This window comes from Loxodonta africana, chromosome 2 (assembly GCF_030014295.1).
Source record: "Loxodonta africana isolate mLoxAfr1 chromosome 2, mLoxAfr1.hap2, whole genome shotgun sequence".
Taxonomy (NCBI): Eukaryota; Metazoa; Chordata; class Mammalia; order Proboscidea; family Elephantidae; genus Loxodonta; species Loxodonta africana.
In genome coordinates this window covers 218,039,165-218,066,115 of record NC_087343.1, presented here as the reverse complement: position 1 = coordinate 218,066,115, position 26,951 = coordinate 218,039,165, and the positions used below count along the sequence as shown (strand labels likewise).

Below are 26,951 nucleotides of genomic sequence, written 5' to 3'. Positions count from 1 at the left end.
AGAGGATGACGGTGTAAAGGGATAGCAATGGAGCTGCCAGAGAAGTAGAAGGAGAATCAGGGTGTCAGAGCAACAGACTTGAGTGTTCAAATGGAGAGAGTGGCCAATAAGATTAGCTGCTGTTCAGTGGGTATGGAAAGGAAGTGCAGATTGTTTAATGGAGCTACAAGGAGCTCACTGCTAATCTGGGCAGGGCAGTCAGAACCAGCTCAGACAGGTTTGAAGAGCAAGTGGCAGATGAGAATTCATTAAAGAGTTACGAAATATTTAAATAAATTCCGGCCCTTACTGTCCCATTCATGACCATCTGTCACCTCCAACACATACACACTTTTGTTTGAAAGCAAAATATGAAGGGTAGAGACATTTCACCACACCGTGCCAGTTGCTGTGGAGTTGATTGCAGCTCATGATGAGTCATGTGTCTCAGAGTAGAACTGTGCTCCATAGGGTTTTCAGTGGCTGGTTTTTTAGAAGTAGATCACCAAGCCTTTCTTCCAAAGTGCCTCTGGGTGGACTCGAACCTCCAGCTTTTTGGTTAGCAACTGAGTGTATTAGCTAAGTGCACCACCCAGGGACTACCTAGAGACATTTACATGAGTGGAAAGCAAACATTAGGGAAAACTACCTGTTTGGACAAATATCATGAGGTGCAATGTGATTTTACAAATATTCAGTCAGTGCCAAATTCATTAATGATTTGGCCTCAGATGCCAGGGTTCATGGAAACTCTCGGCCATCACTTGACCTGGACTTCGGGAGGGGCCAGAGAGCTCAACAATCCAGACTGCTTGTTTTTTAGATCAAAAACGTAAGACCTGAGATCCGGTGGTGGCAGAAGTGATTTCCTGATTTCTACTTCCAACAGTTCTTTATACCTTGTTGAAATTTTTAAATTAATTTAAAGTGTATCTAGGTTCATAGTTAGTAATAAGTTAATACAAGTCTGGGGTCCCTGGGTGGTACAAACGATTAATGCACTCGGGTGCTATGCAAAAGGTTGGAGGTTCGAGTCCACCCAGAGGTGCCATGGAAGAAAGGCCTGGTGATCTCCTTTTGAAAAATCAGCCATTAAAAACCCTATGGAACACAGTTCTACTCTGACACACATGGGGTCGCCGGGAGGCGGAATCAACTTCAGCAATTGTTTTTTAGTGCAAGTCTACTAGACTGGCAGACAAGGAAGGCAATTTAGCTTTTGTTCTAGATAAGTTGCCATTTTGCATAGACAGAGCCACACACGACACCCCCAAAGGGCTCAGTTGTGCAAATTAGATGGGTGGTTGACTTAGAGACCTGCAGCTGCAGGCCAGAGGGCTTGGCAGGCATTTCACCCCTCACCTGTCCACCAGTAGGCACCTTTGAACAGCACTGAAAAAAAAAAAAAAACTTGTTGCCATCGAGTGGATTTCAACTCATAGCAACCCTATAGGACAGGGTAGAGCTATCCCATAGGGTTTCCAAGGAGCAGCTGGTAGATGCAAAGTGCCAGTCTTTTGGATAGCAGCTGCGCTCTTAACCATTTCACCACCAGGGCTCCTTGGGCAGCAGTGGACCTGCATAGCTGTGCACGCCAGCCCTGAGGCCTTGAGCTTTCCTCTTCCTATGGGAATGATGGCTAGACATGGATATCTATGACTTCACGTCATCCATGGAGTTGAGGTGTAATAAGCAAAGAGGTCCTCCAGATAAGGAGGCAATCCAAAGAGCAAGATTTAGACCCTTGGGCACCAACCAGTTGCTGTCGAGTCGATTCCTACTTACGGCAACCCCATGTGTGTCAGAGTAGAACTGCGCTCCACAGGGTTTTCAATGGCTGGTTTTTTTGAAAGTAGATCACCAGGTCTCTGTCCCGAGGCACCAGTGGGTGGGCTTGAACCACCAGCTTTTTGATTAACAGCCAAGCACGTTAACTGTTGCACCAACTAGGGACTCTAGACCTTGGGCAGGCGTCATTAAGATTTGAAGACTATCGGATTGCTTTACAATTTCTCAGAGTTGTTTTGGCATGAATGCATGTATAGATTTTTAAAGAGCTGTTATGACTTCAGTGAGCCCTTCCGGAGGGGCTCAAGTTAGATGCCCAGGGAACCCCGTTGGGTATGATATATGTATGTGTAGTTTGGAATGGTTGGACAGGTTTGCAATTTATAATTCAAACATATTAGTTTTGAGGTCAGGGCTCCCAGGGTCATAAAAAGCATGTCTCACCTGTAACCAGCTTCTTGGTGCAGAAGAGTTACAATGAGGATGAGGGGCTCCCCCGGCCCTGCCTGGTGCATCATGGGAAAAGAATTAGCTCAGTATACACCATTAACAAAGGGTTATGACACCCTGGCTACTTGGTCTCCTTCCTGGGCAGCAACCAGGGCAGATTTATGGGGTGGAAAATCTTTTTCAAAGCACTGGCTTAACCTCTCAGCTCCAGGGAGGGAGGTGTCAGCGCTCACTAACCGAAGTAAGAGCTTGGCAGGCATTGGACACTCACCATGCATGAACGCCTGGCTCTTAGCACCTCCAAATGGGAGACAGTCTGAGAAAAAGAAATATTGGTATGCGTGTCTGCTTTAAACGTTGTGCAGCCTCTGCCAACAGTTACTTGGGGAGAGAAATGGAAAAGGAGGGAAGGAGGACTCATCAAGCACCACAGGCATAGTGGAGACATCATATGTGTTCTCCTTTTCCCGCGAGAGAGTCCCAGTTTTGTAAGCCTTTCACCAGTCAAACCATGTTTTATTTATTGCTATTGGTTATGTTTTATGTGTAGCATGGCCAGAGAGTTCACAGAATGCAGGAGATTAGGCCCTACCTGCACTTGAACTCATGAAACCAGCTCTCAGGGCCTTGAATACTTCTCACCATCAGCGTGGAAGAAGATATGCACAGAGACATGGGAAATAATTAAACCTGGGGCTGCGTGGAAGGGGCCTACAGTTAACTTTGAACAGTCATATGTAGGAACTTTTGGGCCACTCCACACGTGATTGATTTCTACCTTACTTGCGTGTATTAGGTTCTTAGGGCTTCCATAACGATGGACCACAAAGTGGGTAGCTTATAAGACAGACATTTATTCTCTCACAGTTCTGGAGGCTGGGACTCTGAATTCAGGGTGTCAGCAGGGCTGTGCTCTCTCTGAAGGCTCTAGGGGAAGATCCTTCCTTGTCTCTCCCAGCTTCTTTGAGCCCCAGGCATTTCTTTTTTTTTTAAATAATTTTTATTGTGCTTTAAGTGAAAATTGACAAATCAAGTCAGTCTCTCACCCAAAAACCCATATACACCTTGCTGCACACTCTCAATTACTCTCCCCCTCACGAGACAGCCCGCTCTCTCCCTCTACTCTCTCTTTTTGTGTCCATTTCGCCAGCTTCTAACCCCCCTCCACCCTCTCATCTCCCCTCCAGGCAGGGGATGCCAACGTAGTCTCAAGTGTCTGCCTGATCCAAGAAGCTCACTCCTGACCAGCATCCCTCTCCAACCCATTGTCCAGTCCAATCCATGTCTGAAGAGTTGGCTTCGGGAATGGTTCCTGTCCTGGGGCAACAGAAGGTCTGGGGGCCATGACCACCAGGGCCCATCCAGTCTCAGTCAGACCATTGAGTCTGGTCTTATGAGAATTTGGGGTCTGCATCCCACTGCTCTCCTGCTCCCTCAGGGGTTCTCTGTTGTGCTCCCTGTCAGGGCAGTCATCGGTTGTAGCAGGGCACCATCTAGTTCTTCTGGTCTCAGGATGATGTAGTCGCTGGTTCATGTGGCCCTTTCTGTCTTTTGGGCTTGTAATCGCCTTGTGTCCTTGGTGTTCTTCATTTTCCTTTGATCCAGGTGTGTTGAGACCAATTGATGCATCTTAGATGGCTGCTTGCTAGCATTTAAGACCCCAGACGCCACTCTTCCAAGCAGGATGCAGAATGTTTTCTTAGTAGATTATATTATCCCCCAGGAATTTCTTGGTGTTCCTTGTCTTGTAGTTGCATCTTTACATGGCGTCTTCCCTCCCTCTGTGTCTGTTTTTCTCTTTTATAAGGGCGCCACTCGTATTGGATCAGGAACCACTTTACTCCATTATGATCTCATGTTAACTGGTAACATTTCCAAAGACTCTATTTCCAAACAAGGTCACATTGACAGGTACCAGGGGTTAGGACTTCAACATATATTTTAGGGGAACACCATTCAATCCACATTGCCACATAGCTGCTCAAAGATGGAAAAGGTAGAGCTTGCAGTTCGGCCCTTGTAGGGAGAGAATGTCACTAGTTAAATAAACTAGTATCATTTGGTTCCAGAAGGGACTTCATGAAATATTGGTACCCTTCCTCATTTAATAGATAAGGAGGTAGGCGGGAGAGTGAAGGACACTCTCAGTGGTCAAGCTAGAGAAGCGGCTTCTCAAATCAATGACTCTGTGGCCTTGCCATTTCTATTTAATTTGATTGTGCCCATCCTGACACTTGCATATTGAATCTGGTAGAGTAGACCCATCTGGGGCAATGAGTCCATTTTTTTTTTTTTAATTGAGGCTATTATAATACCCCCTCTTATGGGAAGCTTTGTATCAAAAGTTTGAAGGCAAGAGATGGATACCTGATCAAAATGAGCTGAACCAGTGGCAGAGCTATGAGCGGAGGCCAGGACATCTGCTATTCTTCTCTTGTGCTTGCCAAGGTTTTCCACTGTGCCAGAATTTTCTCATGAATAAAATTCTTGGAATTTTATAGAAAACAATGAATCCATGTGTCAGAGATTCACAAATGATACATGTTCCAGATGTGTAACGCGCCGTATTTTTAGCTTAGAGTTTTGATTTTAGCCAAACTCCTTCTGGACATGAACGGAATGATATACGGCTCCCATCCTGGTGTCTAGAGAAGGCTATTCCATAAAAGAAAGATGTAAATGTCCTGGTGAGCCTGGGGGTACTGTTCTGAGCAGATGCCATGCTTTCTAAAACCCAAATCACCTGAACCACAACCTAGACCTGAAAGCTTGAAAAATATGAGAAGTAGAATGGAACCATGAACTTCTCCACGAGGCTGCCATAGAAACACTTCCTTGTCTAAATTTATTAAAAATGAAGTTTTAGGGAAAGTTACAGTACAAAGCACTGTAGATCCCATATCCTAGAAAAGAAACATTTCTTTAGGACTTTGAGAACCACTAATTTTTTACCAGATCCTATTCTAGGAAAAGAAATGGGGATTATTTTATAAGAATGTGGTATGTTCACTCATTCATTTATTTTCATGTTATTTAAAGAATGCCAGGAACATCCCAAGGACTGTATCAGCTGTTGTTAGCTGCTGTAGAGTTGATTCCCAACTCATGGGGACCTCATCCACAATGCCATCAGACCCTTGTGATCCATAGGGTTTTCACTGGCTGATTTTTGGAAATAGATCACCAGGCCTTTCTTCCTAGTCTGCCTTAGTCTGAAAGCTCCACTGAAACTTGTTCGGCATCATAGCAACATGCAGGCTTCCACTGACAGACAAGTGGTGGCCACACATGAGATGCATAGGCGGAGAATCAAACCTGAGTCTCCACATGGAAGGTGAGAATTCTACCATGTAACAGTAGAATTCTGTGTACTGGTATCAGCTGTTGAGGGTACAGGATAGAGCCAAAAGAGTCATTGCTCCCTGCACAAAACTTATATTTGACATCAAACAAACTAGTCTAGAATTACAGCTGAAAACCATGAAAGAACTGGACCCAGGAGCAGAAAGGCTACATCACATGGGTGCCAACGTGACAAAATCTGCTCTTAACAATAAAAGAAAGTATGCTAGATCATCCTTCTCTGCGTATATAACTTTTAAATTTAGCATTTACAAAGAATAGATGAATAATCATATACAAAAGACTGTGCTATTTTCCTGATATTTGGCTTATTAGAACAATATGACTAGAAATGGATTGTCCAATGACTGCCTTGGATCATCTGGAAAACTTGAGCCAGTCACATCATTGTTCCATAACGTGGTAATACTTTTAATCTAATATTACGGTTTATAAAAGCTTTTGCATACACTATCTTATTTGGTCTTCTGAGAGCCCTGGTTGGGAGCTGGGATGCTCTTATGAGCACCATCTTTATTTAATACTTGAGGAAATGGAGATTCTAGAAGGTAGAGGCAGCACTTCTCAAACTTGACTGCATGCAGCTCACTGGGGGTGTTGTTATAAAGCAGATTCTGACCTGGCAAGGCTGGGGCCCCAGAACCTCAATGGTGAGTGTTCCTGGTCATCATTACACAGCACTTGGAGCAGGAATGGGTTAAAGAATTTAAAAAGCAAACCATTCGTCATAGAGTTGACTCCAACTTACCACAACCCCATGTTTGTAGAGTAGAACTGCTCCATAGGGTTTTCAAGGCTTTGACCTTTTGAAAGCAAATCACTGGGCCTTGCTTCCGAGGTGCCTCTTGGTAGGTTTGAACCACCAACCTTTTGGTTAGAATCGAGCACTTAACCATTTGCGCCATCCCAAGGTGATACAGAGAGCAAGGGATAGAATTCGGGTTCAAATTCAGGTCTTCTGATTCCAAACCCAGTGTGGTTAGGCTCTAGCATTCTGTCTCCTATGTTCTGGTGTACTTCCATGTTTATTTTAAATTTGGGAATAAAAAGTAAAAAAAAAAAAAAAAAATAGAATCTCTTCATCTCAAATAAATTATTTGAAACTAGATAAAAATAAGGTAAAGCCTTTGATGAATATTCTCAGAGTTCTATAGGATAACAATGACCATAAAACAAAACAGATATTGAACACCAAGAGTAGAATAAGCCCTGCACCAAACAGGAAAACCGGGTGGTATTGAGTCAGTCTCAACTCACGGCGATTCCACGTGTGTCAGAGTAGAACTGGGCTCCGTAGAGTTTTCAGTGGCTGATTTTTCAGAATAGATCTCTCAGCCTTACTTCTGGGGTGCCTCTGGGTGGACTCGGACTGCCAGCCTTTTGGCTAGCAGTCATGCATGTTAGCCATCTGCACCACCCAGGGATTCCATGCCAAACAAAGAGGGAGTTCAGGTGATCACCAGACAGAGGGAGTGGTGACTGGTTTCTTTGTACTTCCATTTCAAACATACAAACAGAATGTTTCCACTCAAAGTTTTCACTGTTTGTCCATCCCTAAAGCCGCTTGGGGCAGCAGGAGAGTGTTTTCAGGAGAAACAAGAAAACTTTTAACATCACATATATACTGTTACTTAAACAGTTAAGTGACGTTTGCCAGGCTAAATAGTCCCATCTCATTCTCCTTGCAAATGCATTCAGAGTTGTTTGAAATTGTGTTTGTTGGGTTTCTGATTTCCCAAGATGTATTTTAGTCTATTTTTCATTATATGGGGCGTAACCATTTTTCCTTTGAAACTTTTCTACAAAGCGCCAATCTCTCAGAATATTTCTAGGAAATCGAATACTTCTCTCGCAACTTTGGAAAAGTTCATTTTCTAGTAAGCCGCCCCGCCCCTTATATTCTCTAGCTATCCCCTCGTTTAAGCCTATGTGGGTTTAATGTAAAACAATGCAATATTGTGCCTCACGGTAAGACAACCGCAGACGTATTGCCAGTGGCAGTTAACTCCCAAACCTCTGGGAACTCCGAGTCGCTGGTGACACATGCCATTAATCTTACAAAAATGCATCACCTCGTTTTGACATGATAGGTTGCTTTTTTTTTTTTTTTTACTTGCAGTGTAATGGTGGAACTTCATATAATTTCATGACTTAATTCTATGGTTAATATGAACATCAGCAAAAATACGATGCTAAGAAACCATTTGGATACTAGGAATGTACATGCAAAGGAGCCTGCCCTGAATATGCTTCTATTTTAGTAAAGGGGTCAGGGGAGAAGAATGTCCGCAAAGAAAGTTCACAGGGCCAGCCAGGCCTACTCAGAGCTGAAGAGAAATCCAGTGAGTTCAGAAGAGGGAAGCTTGGCTGAACGTCACAGAGGAGATGGCTCTCCAGCAGAGTCTTTTCTGAAGAGCTATACGGAGGGGGAGGAGCCCTGGTGAGCAGTGGTTAAGTGCTCAGCTGCTAACTGAAAGGTTGGTGGTTTGAACCCACCAACCACTCTGCAGAAGAAAGATGTGGCAGTCTGCTTCTGTAAAGATTACAGCCTTGGAAACCCTATGGGGCGGTTCTACTTTGCCCTATACCGTCACTGAGTCGGAATCGACTTGACAGCAATGGGTTTGGTTAGCACGCTTGGCTGGCAACTGAAAGGTTGGTGGTTTGAGTTCACCCAGAAGTGCCTCAAAAGAAAGATCTGGCCCCCCCAAAAATTCAAAATGGGTTAAGGACCTAAATGCGTAAACTAAAACCATAAAATTCTTAGAAGAACAAGCAGGGGCAATGCTGTCAGGCCTAGCTTTCAACAGTGGATTACCTAATGTAATAAAAGCACAAACAGCAAAAGACAAAAGAAATAAATAGGAGCTCATAAAAATTAATAACTTTTGTTCATCAAAAGACTTTACAAGAAAAAAAGAAAAGACAAGCTACCAACTGGGAGAATATCTTCAGAAACCATGTATCTGACAAGAATCTAATAATCAAAATATACAGGAAACTGTGACAACTTAACAACAAAAAGACAGATAACCCACTCATAAAATGGGCAAAGGAATTTCACCAAAGAGAACATTTAGATGGCCACCAAATGCATGAAAAGATGTTCAGTGTCATTCACCATATAAAAAAACAAAAAAGAGATGCAAATCAAAACCACAATGAGATACCACATTTCACTCCCACTAGGATGGCTAAGATAAAAAATAATAACAATAAAAAATGTTGGTGAGAAGATGTGGAAATTGGAACCCTTATCCATTGCTGATGGGAATGCAAAATGGTGCAGCCAAAACATTGTGGCAGTTCCTCAGAAAACTAAAAATAGAACTACCATCTGACCCAGCAATTCCACTCCTGGGTATATACCTAAAAGACTAGAAAGCAGAGACTTGAAAAGAGACTTGTACACCAGTGTTCACTGCAGCACTATTCATGGTAGCCCAAATGTGGAAACAACCTAAATGCCCATCAACAGATGAATGGATAAACAAAACGTGGTACATAAATACAAGGGAACACTACTCAGGCAGCAGGAGAAATGAAGTCTGGATACATGCTACAGCATGGATGGAGCTCGAAGACATGCTGAGCGAAATAAGTCAATCACAAAAGAAAAAATATTGTATGATCTCACTTATATAAAAAAAGACAAGAAAAGGCAAATGTGTAGAGACCCAAGTTTATTAGTGGTTACTAGGGGTGGGAGAGAGGGGGAAAAGGGTTTAACGGTGTTAGAAAAATTGCATTGATTAAGGGTAGGGTTGCACAGCAGATTATTGTAATTGCTGTCAATAAGTTGTACACCAGTAAAAAGTTGAATTAGCAAAAAAAAGAATTCACTGAGGTGTTTTTCAGATTTTCAAACTTCAGTCATCTGTTGTTGAACTGGAAAAAAAAAAAAAGCCTCTGCCAACTCACAGCAATCCTCCTACTTTTTCATGCAGACCCTCCAAATACCACGTTCTTTTTTTTACCCATGTAGCTGCAGGCAGTGATCTAGGTGCCTGAGTAATAGTATGCCTGGAATTTATCTAGTGTTCATAGGTTTAAAAGAAAACACTTTCACAACCTGTACAATAATTCTGCAAGATAAGCAGAACCAGTATTTTTTAATCACCATTGAGCCAATTAAAAAAAAAAAAATTGAAGCAGAAAATTCTATTAAGCAGACTATCTAAATTAACATAGCTAGTTAGTAGATGGAGCCCTGGTGGGGCAGTGGTTAAAATGCTTGGCTGCTAACCTAAAGGTCGCGATTTAGGTCAGTGGTTCGACCCACCAGCTGCTCCATGGGAGAAAGATGTGGCAGTCTACTTCCGTAAAGATTTATAGCCTTGGAAACCCTATGGGCCAGTTGTACTCTGTCCTATAGTGTCACTATGAGTTGGAATCTACTAGATGGCAATGGGTTTGGTTTGGTTAGTTAGCAGACTGAAAATGGAAATCTAGTCTCCTGATTTTGAATTCACTAACAATCTGGATTCCTTAAAAGTTTTTTTCTTTGGGAGGATGGGTTGTTCTGACGTTTGTGGAACCCAAAGTAAACATTTCATAGCATCTTCAAATTATTGTCATTGAAGAAAAATATTGAAGAAAAATAAAACAAAACAAAATAAACAGAGTGATAGACAAAAAAAGAAAAGAAAGGTCTGGCAATCTATTTCTGAAAAATCAGCTATTTAAACCCCCCCCCAAAATTTTTTTTTTTTTATTTACAGCATATAAAAAAAAAAATTTTTTTTTTTTTTTTTTTACAGCATATACCTCTACTCTGACACCGTGAGGTCACCATGAGTCAGAGTTGACTCGATGGCAATAGTTTTTTTTAAATGCTAAGGGGAGGGAAAAGCACACTGTAGAAGGGAAAAGGGTAAGAACAGGTGAGAAAGGAAGAATTCAGTTTCTCTCATCTGCCCTGGTGGATGTGGTTAAAGACAGGAATACAAAAAAGTAACCTGAAATGCTCTATTGATAAAGATTATGTAGCGTCGACACCACCCTGGGTCTCGTTCCCTTAGCACTGGGCTGGCATTGTGAGTTATAAAACTGCTTGATGGTGAAGCCATACCATATTGGAGGAATACGCTCTTTAAATGGACTTCGTTTTTCTATATACGTGTTCCCTTTGAGGTAAATCCAAGATTTTTTATACTTTTGAGGGTCTAAAATAGCAGTGTGTTAAATTAGAAAAATGTGAACATGAAACTAGTTGCTAAATACATGATTTAGTCGTTTCCTTCACGGAGGAATCAAGAAGGAAATAATATCAAGAAGGGGACAAAATGGTTCAGACCCAGCTTAATGCAGCACCTTGAGCTTGCAACATTTTGCTTTTTACTTTTTTTTTTTTTTGCATGTTGTAGTTAAAAGACACAGCAGTCAGATGAAGCTTCTTGATACATGACATAGCAGCTGGATTAGAATTGCAGAAGTCTGGTATGCACATTTGGAACAAAAGCTTCCGAAAGACTGACTTGTTGGTGTTGGGCTAATGGCCGTAGAGAGTAAGGGGTCTTTTCCTTTGTGCATTGTTTGTTTGTGCTGTTTTTCCCTTCTCCAAGTGTGATTTAGGAGCTGGACTTTCCAGAAGCATCTATTGCGTGCTTTTTTCCTTGAAGAGGAACTATAAACCATAGGGCTTCAGACAGCCTGATAAGCAGTTTTCCAGCGTCACTAAGTCCACCAAATGTCATTAAGTCCCCCACAGTGTCCACCAAAGTGGTGAGGGCTCCAGCATATTTGTAAATGGCGTACCTCCCCGTTTTTCCTTGTGTTATTCATTAAGAGAAGGCAGGCATCCACTTGCTAGGAATACATCCCAATACTCAGCCATCTCTTTGGGTCTGAAGAATCTGATTAACCAAAGAAAAGGTTTGTTGATTTAAACCATTAAATCAGAAGTAACTAAATGTGTCTGGGGACCTATTGTTGTGTATCTCTTTAAAAAAAAAAAAAAAAAGTTACCATCAAGTCAATTCTGACTCATGGCAACCCCATGTGTGTTAGAGTAGAACCGCGCTCCATAGGGATTTCAGTGGCTAATTTTTCAGTAGATCACCAGACTTTTTTCCAAGGTGCCTCTGGCTGGACTTGAACCTCCAACATTTTGGTTAGCAGTTGAGTATGGTAATCATTTACACCACCCAGGGAGAAAAGCACTTGCTGGTGTCCAACATGTTCTACACTTACTTTTCTGACCCTTTAATTCCATCCGAAATCCTGGGCACTTATGCCCTCATCCTTCCTCTGACTCTTCTGTCCACCAGCCTGTCTCTCTAGGTGGTTCCAACTCTTCTGTGTGAGAAACAGCCCTGATCTCCCCACATCCGTGACAAGACAGGGCAATAAAGCCCTTTGTTTTCCCCCATGAAACCTCCCCTGACCTATCTCTTCTTTCTTCCAATAACACCAAGAGAGGGGGCTGGTGTGCAGCTTTGGGGAACGATTCCGCTCAGAGACGCAGCAGAAGTAACTGTAGACTTTACTTTTCTCCTTTTATCCTGTCTCCTCATCTGTGGAGGGCGGTGACTATTGACCTCACAGGATGATTGTAAGGAGTAAATAACCGTATCTGATACAGTATAAGATGCCATTGTGTGTTAGTTATCTAGAACTGCCTTAAGGCAAATATCGTAATGGGTGTCTTTAAAGAACAGAAATTGATTTTCTCACAGTTCAGGAGGCTAAAAGTCTGAATTCAGGGCATGGCTCTAGGGAGAGGTCTTTCCTTGTCAGTAGCCCTGTGAGTTCCTTGGTATTCCTTGGCATGTGTCTTCCCCCTGGGTATGTCTCTGTGTCTACTCTGACCTTTGTATAACTCAGAAGTGATGAGGTCTAGGACCCACCCTACTTCAGTAAGAACTCATTAACATAACACAAGAAAACCCCCATTTCCAAACAGGGTCATGTTTACAGGTACAGGGGTTAGGATTTTAACACGTATTAGGGGGACACAATTCAATCCATAACACATTGATTATAAAAGCTACCATTATTTCATCTACTGTCAAAGAAGAAGAAAGCTACCAGTTAAAACTCTGACATGCCATTGATTGTAAGATGCATCCAGGTTTCCAAACTGGAAAAGTGTGAAAACTTGTGTGTTTTAATATCCAATGAAATGTGAGTTAATAAGATAATGCATGTAAAATTCTTCCCGAGTCCACTTTACTTACTATGTGACGGATCAGCTGTTTATGTGTCAAGAGAAGGTGACTAAAAGGTATTTTATCCATCACAGTATGAGGAGTTAAGTGATGTACCAAATTCTGCTAGATATGGGCAAGAGAATTTTAGAAAGAGTTTTGCATTGGCCTGTAATGAAACGAGAATTCTGGCAGGAAAGGCTGGCTATTGATTTAAGATGTCCTTGGCTTCCTACAGCTAATAGTCTTTTGTGGAGAGGCATCAGGATCCTGAAATCTTTTGCTGGAAATGTCAGTATTTCCACAGAGTACATCTGACGTTTGATTTCTCCTTTTGAGTTTACGATCTAAACATTTTGGATTCTTCGTTGTATCTAAATTTAGTTACTTGGAAACAGAAGAGTATTTGAGTCTTAGAATTTGCAATATAATCTAGTTGAGTCCTCACCCCTTTCTGGAACTACAGGTAAACGTCACAGTTACCACAATCCAAAGGAACAATGCTCTTGTGTTATTTGTATATTTGATATTTAAATGAAATAATAAACACTGTAACACTAGCATAGCAGTGCCTGTTGTTTGCAGGTAATTTGTTTAAAATGTACGTGTTTTAGGAATTTAAGTTTATTAAAAAAAAAAATGGCATTGGTAAACTGCCACTAGCCACATCGGAATATCCCAACTTTCCTGGAGCTACAGAAAAAAAACACTCCCCCACACTAGCACACACCAATCTAAAGTTCAGGGCTTTTTATAGTAACATAGAAACAGGCATATTAAATTATTATGCCACATTTCTACCAGCCTTTGACGTTTTTCGAATTCTCTGCTATGAAGTAACCCAAACAGTTCTCAAGCCTCGTGGCTGCCGAAGGTTTTGAAAGAATAACCTGTACGTGTTAACTAAGGCATCTACCGATGCCTCTGGCAGGCAGGCAGGCAGGCAGGCAGGTAGGTAGTGACATCCCCACTCAACAAAGGAGGAAGAGGCCAGAGGTCAGGAAAATCGAGTCAAGGCCAGGAGCAGGCGCTTGCAGAGCTGGAGTTAAAGAACTCATGTGTTCCTGGTTACCAGGCCTGTGTTTGGCACTCCTTTCCGGGCTTTAATCCTATGGGGGCTGGATTCTCTCTCCCCTTTGAAGTCCAAGGGCTGCTGGGCAGGGAGATTCCATGTATCTGCCTTTGTCATTCATCCTTAACCAAAGTGCACATAGAAACGTCAAGTGAGGGACCCAGAGGCACTGTTGGTCCGTAGCATTTATTTTCTTCTGAAGAAGAACAGCTAACTTTAGTGATCATGGCTGTCGAAGTAGGTCTCGGAAGACTGCTCTGCAGATTCATTTCCTCCCTACATTGTTAAAATGTGTTAAATTGTCTGGAATGTGTATGTACCTGCGTGTGTGCGTGCGTGTGTGCGTGCGTGCGTGTGTGTGATTTTTTTTTGTTTCCTTTTCCTGAGCTATACTTCATTGTAGGTGTTCTGAAGCTGTTGTTTAATCAGAACCCTTTGGCGGCATGGTTTTTGATGGCTCCATCTTTCCAGAATGTGGGCTCTTTTTCACCCTTTTGGAAGTGTTTACCCTGAACCGTCGTCCTTTTTTAGGCTGTTTTTCTCTCAGGGACCAACCAACTCCGGACTTGCTTTTGAGCTTCTGCAGCGTATCACTTTTCTCATTCATATGCAGTATTAACTTTGAGAAGAATTTTAAGATGAAGATAAAAAAAAGCGTGCCTCTCTTATCTCTAGCGTTTGTAAAGTTTAAAAAAAAAAATCGATCTCAATTAACTTTGATTTCTTTCTTTAGAAAACCATGTGCTGAAATAATCCTTCGCCAGATGTGAGAATGAGTTCCTCTCCCTGCAAACACATATTTCAGCCTCATTTAGTTCTAATAGTTTGGCCCAGGCTTTTCAATTTTACACTACCTTTATTTGGTCAATGGCTTTGTTTTCAAAAGTACTTTACTTGACCTGGGGGATATACTACTATTTTAAAATTATTATTATTTTTTTGGTGATGGAAGCCATTTTCTTTTTAGTTTGTAATTGAAAAGTTAGCCTGTCCATTATTTGTAAGCTATTTCTGCCAGTTTCGGATCTAAATCACACATTTATAAATGCGTCTCGTCATCTGTGAGCCAAAATTAACACTACGTAGTGTGTTATTCCCCTCCAAGCCTTGGGTGGGTCTTTGGGACAGGAAGGAGAAGGAGCACGGCTACCAGCCTGCTTTTTGTTGTGCCTGGGTAAAATCCTGCTGTGAGAAGGCAGGGTCTGTTTTGCAAAGATTATTTAAGAAGCTGTAATTTTTCTCCTTTATTATTTAATATGACAACACTAAGTCTCTGGTGTCTATTTCAGGTATGAGCCCACTTCTCTGAATTTACACAGATTCCTTGGTCGTTTCGCACAGTTTGCAGCCAGCAGAGAGCTCGTAACCCACCTCACCCGATGTTCAGGATGCCATTTCTCCATGCCCCACTTTGCTGCTGCCTTGCGTGTTTCTGTCTGTTTGTTGGTGTGTTTGGTTTTACTCTAGGTTCAAGGTGCATTGATTTTTTTTTTTTTTTTCTTGTGCCTGATTCTGGTTCTCCAGCTAGCAAAACCGAGTCTTTTGTGTGTTCTGCATTACTGTTTAAACCTCTGGTTTAGTCTGTCCCAGAGTCACCAGGGCTGTGATTTTCGGGATGCTAAAGAAGTTTGCAGGGGCTGGGGGGGTGGGGGGTGTATTATCTGTGCGCAGACATCTGGTCACCACTCTGAGGGCGGAAGCTTTGTGTTTGTTAACTTCTGATTCTTCCGACTCACAGTCTCGTAGTCCAGGGGATCAGGCAGTGAGGTTCACGTACTTGGGAACCTATAAAAAAAGCTGGGGACTTAGAAAACGAGTGATATGGATGGTCTGTGGGTAGGTGTGTGCTAGACTGGTAGATGAGTATGTACTGGGTGGGGAGAGATCTTTATACAATTGTGTGTGTTTCCTAAAGATTATGATACAAGTAGGCAGGAAGATCTCTACCTCAGAATGGCTGCTTCATAAGTCTCTGTTACTGGTGGGGAGCATCCTTAATTATTTAAAGGTCAACTGAAGGAATAAAAAGGTAGTGCTAATTTAAACACAGATCCCAAACCAAAAGGTGCAAGGAGGACCTAGTTGGCTGTAGAGGCAAGAGGGGCAGAGAGCTGAACATAAGTCATTTGATCACTAATTCTCTGGCTGGTCTTGGCAAGTTCACTTCAAGGTAAGTCTGGATCTACTGGACCTCATATTTTTCATTTGGAGATGAGAAATTTGGACTAGAAGGTCTCCGTGGTCCTCCTTGGGCCCCAAGTTCATTTGAAAAATTTGTACTCTGACCGGTATTGGTTTCTCACTAAACCAGTTGCCGTCAGGTTGACTCTGACTTACGTCAACTCCATGTGGGTCAGAGCAGAGCTGCATTCCATAGGGTTCTCAATGGCTAATTTTTCAGAAGTAGATTTCCAGGCCTTTCTTCTGAGTTACGTCCTGGTAGACTCAAACCTCCAACCATTTATTTGGCAGCCAAACATGTTAGCCATTTGCATCACCCAGGAAATCTAGTTTCTCACTAAGTGATAGCCACACTGGGGACACCAAAGGACCGAGTTATAAATGTGCTACACACACAATTACTTTTTCTATTATAGAAACCACGTTGCATTGTCTTGTGGATGCTCTGTGTCATTGCTGCACAGTAACGTGCTTAAAGTAGCTGAAATTTCCAAATCAAGTTCATCTTTGCTGATTTGGCCATAGAGTACAAGGACAGCCAGAGGCTAACAACTTGTTTAACTTAAAACCACAGAAAAAAAAAAAACTTCCAACAAGGAGAGTTTTCTATTTCTTCTTACCAAACCATGCAAGAGAGCTAACATATTAATAAAAAGTAAAGACAGCAATCCAGATATTCTAAACATCCTGGTATTTGGACGCATCTGGATAATTCACAGCTTTTTGTTGTTGTTCATTGAGCATCCAGATGTTCGCCATTATGGAAGCACCACTTGAAACTCCATTTCAGCTAATAACTTAGAGTGGAAAAATTCATATCTTTGTCCGCTTGTCCTTTGGTGCTCCATTTTCCTCCCCCCTCACCCTTCTTCTAAGTACCTCTTCCTCAAAATCTCCTGGGATTGTGGCAGTTTTGCCAGATGCTTATAGGTGTTAGCCTTCACATTACTTTTTTTAATCTTCATGACCGTTCTGTACCCTGTCTGCTTGAATTATAGATTGCATTTGTCAAATAATGACACATGCAATTGAATGTCTTCTAAGACCTTTGAAATTCTACTTCCTTAAGTTGAGATTAAAGTGGGTATTATCTGCATGGCTGCAGTCAAGCCCGGGATATGTAAAAGTTTTCCTAGGCTGGCCAGACCTGACTCCTGTGGTCTGGAGGGAGGATAGAAAGGCCCTTTTCTGCTTCTGAAAGGTAGAAATGGATCCCGTGAAAACAACCTAGAATGTAGGCCCACTTAAAAGTGACTCTAAAGTCAACAACTTCTTGAAACATGACTGTCCTTTGGGGTATCCTGAGTATGTGTCTCTTTGGGCATTCAGGAAGCATTATCGGTTGTGAGCGAGGACCAGTCGCTGTTTGAGTGTGCCTACGGAACACCTCACCTGGCCAAGGCAGAGATGACCGCGTCCTCCTCCAACGATTATGGACAGACATCAAAGATGAGTCCGCGCGTCCCTCAGCAGGACTGGCTGTCTCAACCCCCCGCCAGGGTCACCATCAAGATGGAATGTAACCCCAACCAGGTGAACGGCTCAAGGTAAGGAGACTGCTAACACCTGTCTCCTGTGACCTCTTGCTTTCAGATCACTTGAAAGGGCAAGGCTGAAACGCATCCCACTTCTCCAAAGAGTGTTTCGGAAAGCAGGGCCCTTGGACAGTAAATTGGGGCAACGTTGAGAAAATGTGTTTTCCAGTGGTTGGTGTTGAGGATTAAGGTTGTAAAACTGGTAGTATATTTACCAAGCGCTCTCTTTGAAGATATGGTATTCAATTCCGTTCCCCAGGCAGGAGGACTCAGTGGGAGGGGAGACTGGCTTGCTCACATATGGCAGAATTCATCTCTGAGGTTTTTATTGCCTGGGAAGTAATGCTGTCTTCTGTTTTTATGGAGGGGGAGTGTCAGGTCGTGGCCAGGCAGTACAGCGTATGTCCAAGCCATTTACCTTTGCTGGTGGGTCCCCTTTCCTCGCCGTCCCCTTTCTTGATGCCTGCTGTTTCTTATCTTTACCTACACTTAAAACTAAACTCTGATGCCTCCATTATTATTAACTTTCCTGGGTTTGTCATGAAAATGCAACTGTCATGTATAATGTCATATCGAATGCAGCACTGTCCCTGGCACTCAAAAGCATTTCACTGGATATGGTGGAGCTTCGAAAGGTAAAGTTGATTTCACTTATGACAGAAAACCTCATATATATTCAGGAAAACAAAAAACAAACCAAACCAAACCCAGTGCCCTCAAGTTCATGATATTCAGGAAAGAGGATATAAAATCTCAGCACAAAGAAAGGAGAAATTCTTTTCAATGGTGGGTCATCTACGATGGATGGGGGCAGTGGTGGTTCAGCAGTAGAATCCCCAATTTCCATGCGAGAGACCCGGGTTTGAGTCCCAGCCAGTGTACCTCATGGGCAGCCACCAGCTGTCTGTCAGCGAGGCTTGTGTGTTGCTATGGTGCTGAGCAGGTTTCAGTGGAGCTTCCTGACTAAGAAGGACTAGGAAGGAAGGCCTGGTGATCTACTTGCAAAGCTCAGTCACTGAAAACCCTATGCTTTACAACGGTCAGACCTGCAACCAATCATGAGGATGCTGCAGGACCAGGCAGCATTTCGTGAGGTCACCACGAATGGGGGCCTGACTCGAAGGCAGCTAACAGCAGCAATCTACCAGAGGGTCATAAGAACAGCTTGCATTTTCCAGTACTCTCCCATATAAAAAGCCCTTTTACATCCAATAGCCCATTAGCCCCTTCAGTAGCCCCGGGGGGAATGCTTGTCCCCATTTGATGGATGAGGAAACTGATGCCCCAGCTTTTTTGGCTAACCCAAAATAACCTCTTAAAGGGACTCAAAATAATGGGACTGGGTGTTTAACTCCACACCCAGGACATTTTCCACTCTGTTACAGTTATCTTAGGGACTTTGTGTTACATATATGTTTTCATGATAAATATGTTTTTTAATAAGTATCATGTTTTATGAGCACTGGAAACCATTGCATCAACTTCTAGTGCAGCATTAATGAAGGTGCCAAGTCACAGTGCCATAGAGGCAACATCAACATTGAGGCCGTGTGTGCCAAGCAGGGCGATGGAAGATGCTGGACCCCTCAGCCATCTGAGCAGTCAGTTCACGTCTGGACGTTGAGTTTCTCCTTGCAAATGGGGATGGCAGTTCTAATACTGAGTATTTTGAATATTGCTATGACACGGGTCCTTTAAGTAGGATTCAAGCCAAGGAAGGCCCATCTTGGACCTCATCAAGGATTAATTCCTGAAGTTCTGAAAGAAATCAGTAGAAAATGAAGTCACAGGGCCCAGGATGTCAGAGTCCTGGGAAGTTAGTGACTATGTGTCAATATTTCACAGGTAAATCTTAATTTGATAGAATCTGCCCTCTGATCATTAACTATATATTTCCGAGATTTAGAAGAATGTGGTGTAATCGAATTTTAAAGAATGAAACAGTGTTTATGTAAAATACGGTTTGTGATGTTAACACTGGAAAGATGGGATTCTGTTTCCGATGGCGTCATGTGATCCCATATACGCCACGATGGTCAAGGTGTGAGCACTGAGAACAAGAAGCATCGCTAAAACTTTTCTTCTTCAGAAACTAATTTAGATCCACAGAAAAAACACGTGCAACTGTGTGTGTGTGTGAGAGAGAGAGAGAGTGGGACTGGGAGAGAGAGAGAGGACAGAAAGCAAGAAAGGGTGAGAGAAAAACAGAGCAAGAGAGAGAGGGAGGAGAAAGAAGAGAATGAGAGACAAAGAAAGAGGGAGAGAGAGGAGAAAGAGGGAGAGAGTGAGCAAACGACTCAAGGCAATGTGTAGTGCGGTAATGTCCACCTGGCAATAAGTAGAGTGGACAGTGCCCTGGCCTTGTTTCAGGAGAGTCTGACCAAGGCCAGCTCTAGGAATGCCAGTCCGGACTTAGCAAGCCTCAGAAGGGGACCAGTGGTTTCTCTTGTTCGCACATGCTATTCCTGAATTAAAAGAAGAACCCTGGTGTCTCCTGGGGAAAGTGAACACTGTTTTCTTCAACAGAGGCCTGTGACTTCCTTCACAGCCAACACCTACCCGCCTCCACACGGGGCATGTGGCGGCCTTCCCGGGCTGCAGTGGTTTACCACAGGAACTTGGACGAGGGGCCGGGCACCCCTGAGCTTAGGCTGAGGGGCTTCCGTCCCCAAGCAAGACACAGTCCCCTAGGCAGCGTCCCTCATGTTCTCAGCCCCGCTGCCTGGGAAAAGACTTTTTCATGGTTCTTCTATCCAGCAGGTGAAGAGATTGGGGGTGAGGGTGTCTTCCCTGGAAATGAAATACTTTTCAAAGGGAGCTGTACAGTTTTCAGGCAAGAGAACCATTGTTAGGTACCGGCCAGTCAAGTTTTGACTGATGTGACAATGTGACAGAGTAGAACTACCCCATAGGGTTTTGTAGGCTGTAATCTTTATAGGAGCAGATTGCCAGGTCTTTCTCCCAAGGAGCCACTGCGTAGGTTCAAACAGCCGAACGCCTAACCATTGTACCACCAAGGCTCCTTCAAAGGAACAATGGGAACATTAATATCCTGCTCTCTTTCAGCCTTTCAAAGAATTCCAGGATTGCCTGGGATGTTCCTGAGGTAGACTTTTAAAACATAAGTTCCGGCATTCGAAGCAAACCGATGTGGTTTCAATGGGTCTTCCCCAAGTGGAAGTCTGCCATGTTGTTGTCCTTCATCTCGGATTTGCGCTGATACTAGCTCAGCAGGTGCTGTCCCTGAGAGAACAGGCTTGGTTCCATTTACCTCTGATCAAAGCCCATGTAATTTCTTGACAGAAAATGGCGGTTGTTGTCAGCTGCTATGGAGTCAGCCTGATTCATGGTGACCCCATGTACAACAGAACAAAATGCTACCAGTTCCTGCACCATCTCCATGATGGATTGGGGGTCAGACCATTGTGATCCATAGGGTTTTCATTGGCTGATGTTTAGAAGTAGATCGCCAGACCTTTCTTACTGGTCCATCTTAATCTGGAAGCTCCGCTAAAGCCTGTTTTGCATCATAGCCACACACAAGCCTTCACTGACAGATGGGTGGTGGCCACATATGAGATACTTTGGCTGAGAATCAAACCTTGGACTCTCCCGTGAAAGGCAAGACTTCTACCACTGAGCCACCACTGCCCTGGGAAAATGGTGGACCCGGTGTATACTAGGGAGGGACGGAGCTTGTTTGCTTTGGAAACCTCTCATCCAGTGTCATCAACTGCTTACCCAGTGTCATTGTTCCTCATGCCCAAGAATCTTCCAGGAGACAGAAGGGCAACGTGTATTAGTCCTTGTGTAGAAGGCAACAATGCAGAGTGCACCCATCCTCCCAGAGCCCAGGGGGCCCACAGGAGCGGAGTGCAGGGCCTGCCTGGTGTTCTGGGGCTGGGGGAGCAGCTCCTTCCTGTCTCCGGGATTCAGGGTAGCCCTTCTGCTCCCAGGGTTTCAGCCTGGCTGGGCAGGGAGTAGGAGAGGGGATGAAGCATAGTTCACGAGGGGACCCTTCAGGCTGTGACGTCGCAGAGCCCGGAGGAGTGGGTGGCAGTCGGAGTCTGCTCTTCAGGGCTCCCCAGGCTGCCTGAGCAGCCGTGCAAGAAGGAAAACCTTAAAGCTCAAAACCATGCATCTCTCGCGGAAGATTAGCAGCTTAGCAGCAGCGGACCTTGCAGATAGAAGGCTGCCTCAGATCAGATCAGCAGATGGTGCCTGCTTGCCATGTGATCTCCATGTGTGTAGTTCCAGCTCCAAGAAAGGAACAAGGGCACGTGCATTCAGGCTGCTTTCATTCTGGAGACCTGGAGTGGGAGGGGGCTGGAGCTGGGGGGATGGGAATGCAGAGACCTTGGAGACAGGGATCCTGCCTGGGAGGGGCTCAGAGACCGAGACCAGATGCTGTGGGGGTGGGCATGGTCCTGGAGTGGGTGTGGTTCTGGGGGTGGGCGTGGTTCTTGGTGGGTGTGGCCCTGTGGCGGGAGGCATGGTTCTGGGGAGGTGGGCGTGGCTCTCGGAGGAACACCATTCTTGGTGTGGACTTGCTTCTTCCTGCCTGAACCCCCGAGCAGCCAAAACATTCCCCTACCCTGCATCCTTCCAGACACTGTGCAGTCGCCCTTCACAAGAAAGGCCTGTGCCAGGGATGCTGGGGAGTTAGGGCCAAAACAAGAAGAGACACTGATCTCAGCATCAGCTCAAAGGCTTTTTCTGATTGTTGCTCCTCTGAGCTTACGTATGGTATACTTTAATGTGGCACACATAGCTGTCGAAGTCCAAGGGGAGCTGGCCAGTGTAGGCTGCTACCTCTCTGGCTCCTCATTGTCCTTTCACAGGACAGGTGTCCTCTCTCCAGCTTTCATCTTGCCAGAGTGTGCCCCACCTCCTTACTCGTGTGTTGTTTCCAAGGGCGGCCTAACACAGTACCACAATCTGGGTGCCTTAAAGCATCATGACTTTATTCCTTCACAGTTCTGCAGTGTAGGAGTCCAAAACCAAGGTGTTGGCAGGGTTGGTTCTTTCTGGAGATTTCGAGTCTGTCCCATGGCTATCTCCTAGTTTCTGACCATGGATGTGTGATCCTTGGTGATTCCTGGCTTCTAGATGTATTACTCCAATCTCTGCCTCCATTTTCACATGGCCATCTTCCCTCTGTGCATCTCTCTGTATCTCTTTTCTTTTACAAGAACACCACTCATACTGGATTAGGACCCACCAGACTCCTATATGACCTCGTGTTAACTGATAACATCTTCAAAGACCCCCATTTTCAAACAAGGTCACATTCACAGGCACCAGGGGTTAGGACTTGAATATACCTTGTTTTGTGTGTATGTGAGAGGGGGCACCATTCATATCCATAACACTCATGGAACACGGACTTTGGGAATGGCCGCCTTCTGTTCCTATCTGTCCATCCATCATCCATGGTGGAAAAGACCAAGTGCTTTGGGGCTGAGTTCCTAACGAAGTGGTGGAATTCCACAAAACCTCAGCCCCAACGTGCTTACAAGCTCCTGAAATTAAATACAAGCGACGAAATGGGATCTGTTGCTGTTAGAATAGAGTCTCTATAAAAAAAATAATAAAAGAAAAACAGGAGAAAAAGGAGCCATTGCCTCACGAGCCAGCTGGGAAGTCGTTGTGGCTTTGGCCTGGCTGCTGCTGTATCAGCCAGAAGACTTCTTTCAGATACTAATCTGATTGCACGCTGTGTATACACAGGACATCACTTCTCAGCTTCACCAGTCCATGACCGCCCTCCCGTTCCCCTTTCTTCACTCCAGCCTCACGCACAGAAAAACCCCAAGTGTTCACACAATGGTGAAATGTCAGTGTGTAGCCAAACTCAAACCAGCTGTTTCTCTGCAGTCCGTACAGACAGCCCTGCTGGCAATACTGGTGCTTGCCTGGTCTCTAGCCAGCTGCCTGCTAATGGCCTTAACTTACTAGGAGGGCCTGGAGCTCAAGCCACTGGACACCAGCAAGATACGCCAAGAAATAACACACACTCACACAGGGTCCACAAAACACTTGTCTTCCCATTGGTATGTAGGGTACACTGTGTGCAAACTAGGCTGCTTCCCCTCCATCCCTATAGATAAGCGCCCCTGTCCCAGACCAGCCAGATCTCGGGCAGGTTGCATTGCACATCTCCCTCATCTTACCGTCTGTGGAATCATGGAAATCCCAAGTACCCCACTGGGAAGCTAATTGGAGGTGGAACCTATTGAGTTTGTGTACCATGCTGTGAGTCCTACCATAGCCCAGTCTCCAGACCACCTGGAGTCATAATTTATAGTAGATTCTGTTGGATGGGGAGGTGAGGGTCCCCTTGTGTAGTGGTTCTCAAAGTGGGGTCCCAGGATCGTCGCCATCTGGGAGTTAGTTAGCGAGGTAAATTTTCAGGCCCTGTCCCAGACCAAGGGTATAAGTCAGGATTCTCCAGGAAAACAGAACCAGTAGGACCTACTGGTTATATATATATATATGTAAAACGTGTGTGAGAGAAGAGAATATTTTAAGGAATTGGCTCATGTAATTATGGAGGCTGGCAAGTCCAAAATCCACAGTGCAGGGTGGCAGGCTGGAAACTCAGACAGGATTTCTGTGTTGCAATATTGAGTCTGAATTCTTCCTTCTCCCAGAAACCTCAGTTTCTGCTCATAAGGCCTTCAACTGATTAGATGAGGCCCACCCACATTATCAAGCATCATCTCCTTGACTTAGAGTCAACGGATTGTAAATGTTAACCACAATCAATAAAATACCTTCATAGCAGCCACTAGGCTAGTATTTGATCATTTAACTGGGCACCATAGCCTAGCCAAGTTGACACATAAAATTAACCATCAAACCTACTGAATCGGAAGAGATTCTGGAGTGCGGTCCCACATTCTGTGTTTTAAGGAGCCCTCTGGGGGATCCTGATGCTTGTTTGTGTCAGGGGGAACCACCGCCCTGTTCATAATCCTGGGTGGTAAAAATGGGAACCCCGAGTACTGGGTGAAGGTGGCCTGGTGAGTGAGTAATCTGGGGAATGCAGTGTGCAGAGGAGAGTCTGTTCCCGGAAGTCTGCCCTGCCTCCCATCCATCAGCCCTTTGCCAGGCTGAGTATGTATACGGAAATACAGTGTTATCGGGGCCTTGCCTCTCTATGTGGTCTGGGAGGGAGACTCGGCTGCTGCTAACCAAAAGGCTGATGGTTCAAACTCACCAGCTGTTCCACGGGAGAAGGATGTGGCAGCCTTGGAAACCCTATGAGGCAGTTCTACTCTGTCCTATAAGGTCACTGTGAATCCGAATCGACTTGACGGCAGTGAGCTTGTTGGGATCAGATAAGAACAAGGTGCTTTGACATATTACATAAAGTGCATGCCACCTGTAGTTTGATGAAGATTGGTCCATCTTGCTGTCACACATTCTGGTTATGGGTGGAACCATTCATTTATAGAAGTGTTTATTGAGCACATACAGTAATAAAATGTACAAAGATCCTCTGTCTCATGAAATTCACTTTCTAGTGGGAAGAAGGCAATTAAACAAGTAATTAAGTGAAATACATAGCAGAAGAGATAGTGGTAAGTGCTAAAGAGAAAAATAAAGCAGGACAGGGGGTGACAACTTTAGATAGTGTGGTCTGTGAAAGTCACCACTGAGAAGATAACATTCAAGTAAAGCCCCAAAGGCAGTGAGGGATCTGCAGAAGAATATTCTGGACAGAGGGCATTGTAAGTGCAAAGGCCCTGAGGTGGGACAGGCTGATGTTTTCAGGGACAGCAAGGAGGCCATTGTGGCTGGGAATTAGTGGCCAAGGGGAAGAGGAAATGAGGTTGGAGAGATCACAGGCCATTGGGTGACTTTGAGTTTCCTCTGAGTGAGCTAGAAAACAGCAGGAGGGAACGTGATGCTGGTCAGTTTGAACAGAATCTCTCTCCGGCTCCTGTATTGAAGTCAGAGACCAGTTAGCACCCTGCAGGAATCTGGGTGAAGGATGGTAGAGGCTGGTGTGAGGGTGGTAGCAATGGAGGTGGGAGAGGTGGTTGGATTCTGGCTTTATTTTGAATGTAGAGCTGATGTTCTCTGCTGGTGGTTTGGATATATAGTGTGAGGAAGAGAAAAAATGAGGATGATTCCAAGGTTTGGTATATGTACCCCAAATGAGATGTGGACAACCACAACTAGGAAACAGACTGGGATTAAAGCCCAGCCCCCTCTTAGCTTCAGCCATGACATTGAGGATGTGAACTTGGCTTTAATAAACACCAGGCAAAACAGGATGGGTTCCTCCTTCCTTGCCTGAGTTCAGTAGATCTTAATTCATTAAGCCAGCGGTTCTCAACCAAAGGTGATTTTTGACCCAGGGTAGATTGGCAATGTCTGGAATCTGGAGCCCTGGTGGTGCAGTGGTTAAGAGCTCAGCTGGTAACCAAAAGGATGGCAGTTGGAATCTACCAGCTGCTCCTTGGAAACCCTGTGGGGCAGCTCTACTCTGTCCTATAGGGTCACTATGAGTCAGAATTGACTCGACAACAACAGGTTTAGTTTGAGGTTTGGAGACATTGGAGGAGGGTGTTGCTGGCCTCTAGTGGGTAGAGGCTAAGGATGCTGGTCAACATCCTGCAGTGCACAGGACAGTCCCCTGTGACAAATAGCAATTCTGCCCAAATGTCAGCAGTGCCGAGGTCAGGAAACCTTGCCCTAAACCAGCGTTATTTGGTGCTTTCTCTGTATGGTGTACTGCATTAGCCACTACGAAGTTGGGTTAAGAGGAGCTGGCAGTCTGTCAGAGGTGAGAAAGAGCCTGTGAGATCTGGTGCCAAGTACAAGTACAGAGGGATGCTCAGGCCCCAGGGATAGCAAGGTGAGAGCAGGAATAACTTCCCTGGGGCAGGAGCGAAAGGACTCTGAGAGGAATCACACTGTCACTATTTCCACAGCACACTGATTTATTAATAGATTGTTGGGTACAGTATCTCACCCAGTATTTCATCTGTAAAGAGACATTAATGTTATTATTCCCATTTTATTTCTGGTATATATTAAACATTTTAAAACATGTTCGTTTTATATTATTACCGAAGGTCAGTTTACCTGTACTCACCTTCACATTAACTTCAGGAGGTGTCTCCAAACCAAACATCAGGCAACAACAGCCAGTTGCCATTGAATTCATTTCAGCTCGTGCCGACCCCATGTGTGTCAGAGTACAGCGGTGCTCCACTGGAGTTTCAATGGCTGATTTTTCAGAAGCAAATTCCCGGGACTTTCCTCCGAGGCTCCTCCAGGTGGACTCAAACCTCCAACCTTTTGGTTAGCAGCTGAGCGCATTCACTGTTTACACTACCCAAGGACTCCCCCTTCTCCATCATCATCACTTATGGTCCTCGGTGCTGTCTCTTGTGATGTCACATGGGTTGGCACCCTTTT

General features: G+C 44.4%; 1 protein-coding gene across 2 annotated transcripts in view; it reads left to right on the top strand.

Annotated features, from left to right (window-relative positions):
- ERG (ETS transcription factor ERG) overlaps positions 1–26,951 on the top strand; it is a 154,301-nt gene that overhangs the window by 51,475 nt on the left and 75,875 nt on the right. For both annotated transcript variants that reach the window (XM_023559102.2, XM_010598651.3), the window contains exon 2: positions 17,311–17,528. In XM_023559102.2, coding sequence (XP_023414870.1) covers positions 17,311–17,528 — 218 coding nt within the window. The remainder of the gene's footprint in view (positions 1–17,310; positions 17,529–26,951) is intronic.